The sequence below is a fragment of the Lycium barbarum genome, chromosome 2 (assembly GCF_019175385.1).
Source record: "Lycium barbarum isolate Lr01 chromosome 2, ASM1917538v2, whole genome shotgun sequence".
NCBI classification, from domain to species: Eukaryota; Viridiplantae; Streptophyta; class Magnoliopsida; order Solanales; family Solanaceae; genus Lycium; species Lycium barbarum.
This window is the reverse complement of record NC_083338.1, coordinates 46,175,345-46,183,128: the sequence shown is the minus strand read 5'-3', so window position 1 is coordinate 46,183,128 and position 7,784 is coordinate 46,175,345. Positions and strand designations below refer to the sequence as shown.

Sequence of the window (7,784 nt, the reverse complement as noted above, 5' to 3'; positions counted from 1 at the left end):
GAGATGTGTCATTTTCATGTGTTTATTTTACATCGCTTTACCTTCAATACTTATTTATTAACTTTTAATCTAGCTCAAGTTTCGCATGAGCTTTAGCGCAACGTGGAACTATTTCTTCGACAGTGAACTGGGGCAATTTGTTGGGAAGGATAATCAGACTTCCTAACAAAGGTCAAGGGTCTACCTCAAACGCTCGTCTCTACCCCCCAAATATTCTACTTACATCCATAATCCGATCATCGAGTTCACATGTATTCATATTTCAGAATTGCCAAGTTCGATATATTTCCTCAATCATAATACCCAGTGTCATTATAATTCGACACTGGGACAATATTTTTCGAAGATTCGCGCCAATCGTGACTCGTTCTTCATAGGTGTCGTAGTTATCCCAGAACTACACGCGGTCTGATTCTCGTGCAATCCGAGATATGTAGACAACTCGGAGACCGGAGTTCGGCCACAATTCTCTCCACTTTTCTTTAGCCTTATAGTCTCCCAAATTCTTTATTCGGGACAAAAGGGGCTACTAAGTCAACGTCTTTGCCCGAAAATTCTTTCATCATTACCGACCAAAGAGGGACAAGTTATTGAAACCCAATTTTGTCCCGCCTCTCTTCCAAGTGTTTGTTTGCGTTCCTAATATTTTTTTTGACAACTTAAGAATGGCTGCTTATATTTTAATTAGCTTCCTATTAACACCGTCGTTTTTCTTTTTATCCAACTATAGTCATTGCCTATTATTATTATTATTATTATTATTATTATTATTACTATTAGTATTATGATTTTCATTATATCGTCATCACTTAATATTATAATCATCATGATCATTTTTAACATTTCTATTTACCGTCTTATGCACACACACATCGCATTTATTTTATGCAATTAAACAATAGAATTTACTTGCTTTTAAACTTTACAAATCTCATCGCGCAACTATTGCGATATCATATAATTTTATTTTTTATTTGAATACTAATAAATACTTATTTTTATATTAAGTAATATTTTAACACGCGTTAATATATAGTTAATTAAAAATGGGTCCTTCATTTAAATTTAAATGCCCAAAGAAATATAAGAAGAAAGTATTTATTTTTAGTCCAAGAAGACTTTATATTAGCCCAATGGAGAGCCCAAATCTGCCTGAGCCCATTCATTCCAATGACCCAGCCCATTTTTTTAACTCATTTTCCAAACCTAATCTTTCATCCCAAATATGCAGCCAAAACGTCTCCCTCATCCCTTTTCCCTTTCAAGAAAAAAACTTCAGTACCCTACATCAATGGCAGAAGCTTGCCCTTTCCATTTTCGCGAAAAAACTTCAGATCTTGGCGTGACCACTGACAGAAGGACGCTCCCCCTTTCATATTTGACCAAAACTATTCGAAATATAGAGGTATATGTCATCTTAACCCAATATTTTCACTCTGTCTTCTTCCATTTCGGGCAAAAATCTGACCAAATCACGTGAAAGGTCTACAAGTTCGTCCAAAATTTTCAAACGGGCATTTTGACTCAAGATTCAAACCAGATGCTCTAAGAATCCCGCCCAAAAAACATCCCAAAACCCTAGCTCGCAGTTATAAATATTCGTTTTGCATCCATTTTAGGACGGAGGTTTTTTTTTGGGAGCCATCACCCCTCACTTTAAATTACTATTGAAACCAAACTTCACTCTAAAAAAGGTACTTTCGGTTTCTGTCAAGATTTCGGACTCAAAGGGTTTTTCGAGTTCAAAGTATTCGACGTTTGAGCCTTAGATCGGTGACCTAAAAGCCCTAGCTCGCTGCATCCGAAAAAGGTCAGTAATTCTCCTTCTCTTTTTACTTCAGTTCTGTTCTTTATGTTTAATATTTTTTAGTTTGTTTTATGTAGATTCCAGAATATTAGTTAAGGTTTAGTTGTCTAATTTCAATAGGAATATGAGTTAGTTGTAGCTTTGTTTCGATTTTATGTGAACACATATATCTTTTGTGCCTTTATTGAGCTTATTTCTCTTTTCATCGAACTTGCGAAGTATGAACCATTTATAGCTTTTAGTATTATTTCCATCTGTTCAAAAAACGATTTAGTTTAAGAAGATACTCAAAGTATGGGCTGTTAGATAATGTGATTTAATCTTCGGATGCATATGTGTTTTAGTTTTACAGTCCAGTTTTTCAATTTGAACCTATTCTCATCTTCAGTTGAATAGCTGGCCTTTAGTTTTTGCTCTGTCGCAGTTCAAATGGTGTATTCTCTGTGGTTATAGTCCAAAATGGTTTAACATTAGCTCTCTAAATCTTGCTCTAGTTCAAATAATTCTGGGCGTATGGCTTGTTTATTTGTTTTCAAGTAGTTACTAAATATCGAGTTCTAGTTTATTTCCCCTTATTGCTATAATGGACTGATTCACTGCTAAAATTAAGTTCTGTCCAGTTTCGTGACTGAGTTAAAAATCAAGTTTATGCTTAGATTAGGATAAAAATGTATGAGTTTCCCAGTTCATGTGCTTTCTATATTTATTTGTTTTCTCTAAATAAGGCGGAGACTACTTTCTATGTGCTATTTTGAGGAAAATTGATCCTTAGTAACAAGATCTCATTTTTCCCGGAGTGTTTGACTTGAGTTTAAATGTAATTACCAAACTTTGGCTTTTTTTTTCCTTGATTAAATGCCTCAAGTAGCTAGGAATTACTTGCTAAATATTAGTTTGAACCAAATTTCCTACTCATGACTATTTTAGCACTATGTGGCCAGTTATTGGTTTGTTTGTAAGCACGTGTTGAGAATGGTTAGAATGTAATCCTTTCCCACCTTCGTTTTTTTTTCTCTCTTTCTAAAGTGTTTAGTCTTGTACTAAACTCTAATAGTATAAACGTGAACAAGTTTAGCATATGATGTGCTCTGTGTATATTCAGTTGGATAGAAGTTCTCGGAAGGAGTTAGTTTAACTCATGAAGTAATTTTGATGGTGTTCTGTTTGACCCTTGCTTGTTTTTTTTTTCCTCCGAAAAGTTAGATTTGGAGTTAGAAGTAGTATTTAGCTGCTTAGGATTAGTTAGCTACCACCATTGGATTTTACTTAAAGCTTCGTCCTGAAACTCTTTCTCTTCCTTAACAAATTAAAAGAAGTTGCTTGTTTGTTTGAGATTCAGCTTATAAATGATACCTTCAAGGTTCTGGTCTTGTGTTTTGTTTGTTCTGTTGCTTTAGCTTTCTATGAAGATGAGAAGTGTAGGTTTGATCCCTTTTTGTTGACATCTTGGTGTGTTTAGCTCTGCAGAATTCTTGCTTTGTTTCACTAGATTTTCCCTTAATTTAAATTTGTAGTCAAATCGTTTTTATACTTGTTGATGACTTGCATTTACTCAAAGTCTATTGCATCTTGTTTCTGTTGAGTAGGCTGAAGCATTTTTAAAATTTAAGTCCCATGAGTTCAAGCCACTGAATATGTGTGAACCAGAATTCTCTTTATTAACATGGACGATATGTTTACGAACAAGTCTAAAGCCATAATATGTACAGCATGTTTAAGGTGTATGTTAATCATATAGGAAGGGCTGTGAATTTCTATTATGTAAAGGTTTCTGGTTCCCTCGATTAAAATCATGGCATAGGCTTGTATTTAAACAATGTCTATTTAAATGATATTGGAATTAAGGTTAAAGTCTAATCTTTAGAATGACTTATATAATACTTCTTTGAACTCTCTGAATTTTAGTTTGTGTTTGCAATTAAGTTTTCATGTTTATTTCTCTTGCAATCTGCATCTGTTGGACGCTGCCTGCTATGCTATTTAAGAATTTATCTTTGTCTATTTGTGTTCCATATTAAATCTGCTCTTTTCCTAATTCTTTTCTCTTCTTTGTTTTCATGACATATGGGAGCATTCTTGAGTCTTGCATTGAGACTCGATATGGCTGCTGCTAAACTCAAGGCCTGCATTTACATCTCATTGCATCTTCTCTCGCCCTCTATGCCTCCGAGCAGAAAAGGAAAACAGAAAGAGGGGCGAGACGTCGCTCCTATCTCTCATTAGCCATTGCATTCGCTCTCTTCTAGCCGAATATGAAATGAGAGCTAGGTAGTTATTTCTTTCTTTCTCTTTTATTTAGTTCTGTTACGAATTTTTTGCTTTTATTTGTTTGGTTGTGTCTTGAATATTTTGGTTCTATTAGAAGGATTAGGCCTAGAATTTTATGAACCTAGAGAAGGTAGTTGATAAAGGGAAAACCAGTAGTCAATTTCTTTTTTTAGTTTCCTTATTTAGAGTCATTATAATACCTATGACGTTCCGAGAATTCAAGTATATATTTGTAGCTTTTCTTTTGTTTTTCTTTAAAAAAATTTATTTATTGGTAATCCTGCAAAGAAGAAAACGTGATTTAATCTTGAACTATTGCAAACTGCTTTTAAGAATTTAAACAACCTCCTTTGAGTTTTTTTTTTTTTTTTTTTTTAAAGTTGACTTTCTGTATGATTAGTAAAAAAAAATAAAAAAACCTTTCCCTTAACAAGCAATTATCAAGTTTTTTTATATATATATAAAGGTGCAGCTCTTGCCTATCACCATCGAATTTGGATTTCAAGGGATCATTTCTTGTTAGAATATATTTTACCCTTTTTCTGCAATGTAAAAAAACAAATTCCAGATTTTTTTTTAAGTCATTGAACATTTTAGTAATATATTTTCAATTCAAGATTAAGGCTTCTAAAGTTCTTTGAAATTAGTCATTGAGTTCAAAACAAGACTTGGTGATTTCTGTAAGAGTTACTTTTTCTTAAAAAAATAACAAAGTGAGGTGAAAAGATTGTTTTTATCCAAAATGATTTGTCACTTGCTGAAAATTGGTTATAGTTCGTCTTTTAAAATTTGAAATGATTAGTAATAAGTCCTTCGCATTCCTAGATGTGAATATTCTTTTAATTACCTAGCTACTTAGTTATGAATGTTTTTCTCAAATTACTTATAAAATATGAGGCTATTATTTCATCTTAATTTCCAATATTAACCTAAGTTTAAACGGTAACCGTAATTAACGGATTTTAATGGATGCCTAAGACCTTCCCATTAGAATATTTAGAACCCTTACCTAGAATTTGTTAGGTTAGTAAGACCTTTAAAAATTGGAGTTTATTTTAGGCATTAGTTAATTAAAATAGATGTCCTAATTCACCGTTAAAATAATTAGGTGGCGACTCCTTAAGTTAAATAATTAGGAATCACCAATATGTCGTACTCCGCTTTGACCCGGTTAAAATGGGGTATAACACAGCCCCCATTTATTTTAATTAAAAAATAATTTAATAAAAACTGTTATAGTTGATCAACATTCCATACAAAGAAACGTGACTTGTTATATTTGTTGTTTGGCATGGATGAGAGTCATCAGTTTTGAATACATGCCACTGTAAAATGATTGCACGGCTCTGTTCTATGTTATTCATTAGTGTTAAGTGCTACTCTAATTTCAAAATGCAAACTCTGTTGCTGATTCATGATTATTACTTTAAATTTCATGGAGTATTATCTTTCTATGATCTGAAAGTAAAATGAAATACATAGAACTGTGTCTTTATCCTTCATTTGTTTTAGGCTTAAGTAACTAAAACGCCCCCGAACTTGGCACGAATTGCAACTTTCGTCCCCAAACTATTGCTGCACTTCAAGACACCCCTGGACTTGGCAAAATGGGTTTTAATTAATCCCCGAGCTGCCACATGGCATAGTGAGTGTAGTCACACGCCAAGAGGCGCGTGAGAGGTGCCACATCAGCATAAAAACGGTAACAAATCCAATTTTCACATTTCCCTTTACTTTTCTTTCACTTCCAACGGCTAAACATCAACCCCTTCTTCTTATTTAACCCCTCCCCCATTAAAATACACCACAACTTGAATTTCAAGCTTTTTGTTCTCCTTCTTTTCTAATTGTTAAATTTTCTCTCTCAATTGTAAGTTTCTCTCTCAATTGTACTCATGACTAGAGTTTATAGATGTGGATTTCCGGCGGTGGTAAGGATTTCATGGTCCGATGACAATCTGGGAAGGAGATTTTGGGGTTGTCAAAATTACAAGGTATGAAATTTATGTTTTTAGTATCTCAATTTTAGTATGATTTTGCTGGGTTTGTTTAATTTAGTCACTGATTTACATCTAATTTTACCGGGTTTGTCATTAATTTTCGTTCACTTTTTATAGGTGAAAGGTCGAAGTTCTTGCAAATTTTTCGATTGGTATGAACCACCATTTCCGGAGCAAGCTAATGTTGTTATTTGGGGTTTGTTGAAGAAAAACAAATATGAGCAAGAGTTGAAGTGGTCAAAAACATTGAAGATTTGTCTACGTATTAGTGTCCTATGTAATTTGATGTTTTATCTTGGTTCTGGTAGTAGTACTAATTAGGTTGAAGTGAAGTTGTACTTAGATAATTAACAACGGTTGTAGTACTAATTAGGTTGAAGTGAAGTTCTATTTAGATGATTAACAATGTAATCTAATTTTGGTTAGCATATTGAATATGATTATGATGACTTTGTGAAGCAATACGTTATACCATTTGGTTAGTAATGGTTAGCCTATTCGACATGCTAACCAACAACATTTATACCATATGGACATTATCAAAATCTGGGATGAAAAATCTATACAATAAACATTGACCATTTCAATGCAACCCTGGACAAAACACTAACTAACATTCAATGGAAAATCTGGACAGAAAATAGCAACTACCATTCAATGCAAATCTGGACAATAAGCATTGACCATTTCAATGCAAACCTGAACAAAACACCAACTAACATTCATTGCAAAATATGGACAATATAAACTAGTAACCAGTACCATTTCACATCAAAATCTGGTCAGAAATCAAGGTCATTATCATATTCAAAATAACTGGACAGTAGCACTAACTGTCAACAAAAACTACCAAGCTACATTGTTTGCTTAGAACATAATGCCTAAATAGAAAACAAATAATGAAAAAAAGGTACCTTTTGCATGTCACTAATTATAGTGACCTCAGTCCCATCTCCAAGTTGCAAGTCATCCTGGAGGATTCTCATAAACCATCTCCATGTATCCTTTGTCTCAGTTCCAGTAACAGCCCATGCTATTGGAAACATTTGATTGTTTCCATCTTTAGCAACTGCTACAAGTAACTGGCCCTTGCAAATACCCTTCAGAAAACAACCATTTAGGCCTATACACCTCCTACAACCTCCCATGAACCTCAATTTCATTGCAGCGAAACAAATATAGAAATTTTTGAATTCTTTCTTACCATCTTCCTTGTCTATTATATTCACAACACATGTGCTGCCAGGATTAGTTTGTAGCAGCACATCCCTGTAGTCAAAAAGTCTACCAAACTCAGCAATATGATCTCCCATGACTTCTCTCAAACAATCTTCCTTGTTTTCAAACAGACAGATTTCCCAACATATATACCAAAATCTTTCCTAACCAAGTCTTGTATTTCCCACCCTTTAATTGTAGGTTGGGAAGTGATTCTCTCCTTATAATGCTTGGACAGAAATTTAGAATTGCAAAGGAAGTTGATGTTGGTCCTATGGCATTTGTGTCTAGGATTGTAGGTCTTGACTGTGAAGTTTGTACTCCTACTTTCCTTGCTAGCATATATCATCCAGGGACAACCTTCTTTGCACTTCACCCTCACCCTTCTTGTGTCATTCTTCTTCTTGTCCAGCTGGACACCTTTCTTCAGAGCATATTTGGTCAAAGCTTCTCTGAATTCTTTGACATTTTGAAATGCTTGACCAACCTGC

General features: G+C 33.9%; 1 protein-coding gene across 3 annotated transcripts; it reads left to right on the top strand.

The window, feature by feature from the left end:
• Positions 1-1,143: 1,143 nt before the first annotated feature.
• On the top strand, positions 1,144-6,524 carry LOC132626457 (uncharacterized). 3 transcript variants are annotated; one of them, XR_009577322.1, is made up of 4 exons: positions 1,144-4,075; positions 5,588-5,777; positions 5,979-6,069; positions 6,193-6,524. XR_009577322.1 is itself a non-coding variant. In XM_060341331.1 (2 exons), the coding sequence occupies exons 1-2, from the start codon at positions 5,971-5,973 to the stop codon at positions 6,394-6,396; spliced, it is 303 nt and encodes a 100-aa protein (XP_060197314.1). In that variant the 5' UTR covers positions 5,785-5,970; the 3' UTR covers positions 6,397-6,524. The 3 variants fall into 3 exon arrangements, 1 of the variants encoding a protein (XP_060197314.1); XR_009577321.1 differs by having other exon boundaries at positions 1,161-4,075; positions 5,988-6,069; XM_060341331.1 differs by lacking the exons at positions 1,144-4,075; positions 5,588-5,777 and having other exon boundaries at positions 5,785-6,069.
• Positions 6,525-7,784: the final 1,260 nt, after the last annotated feature.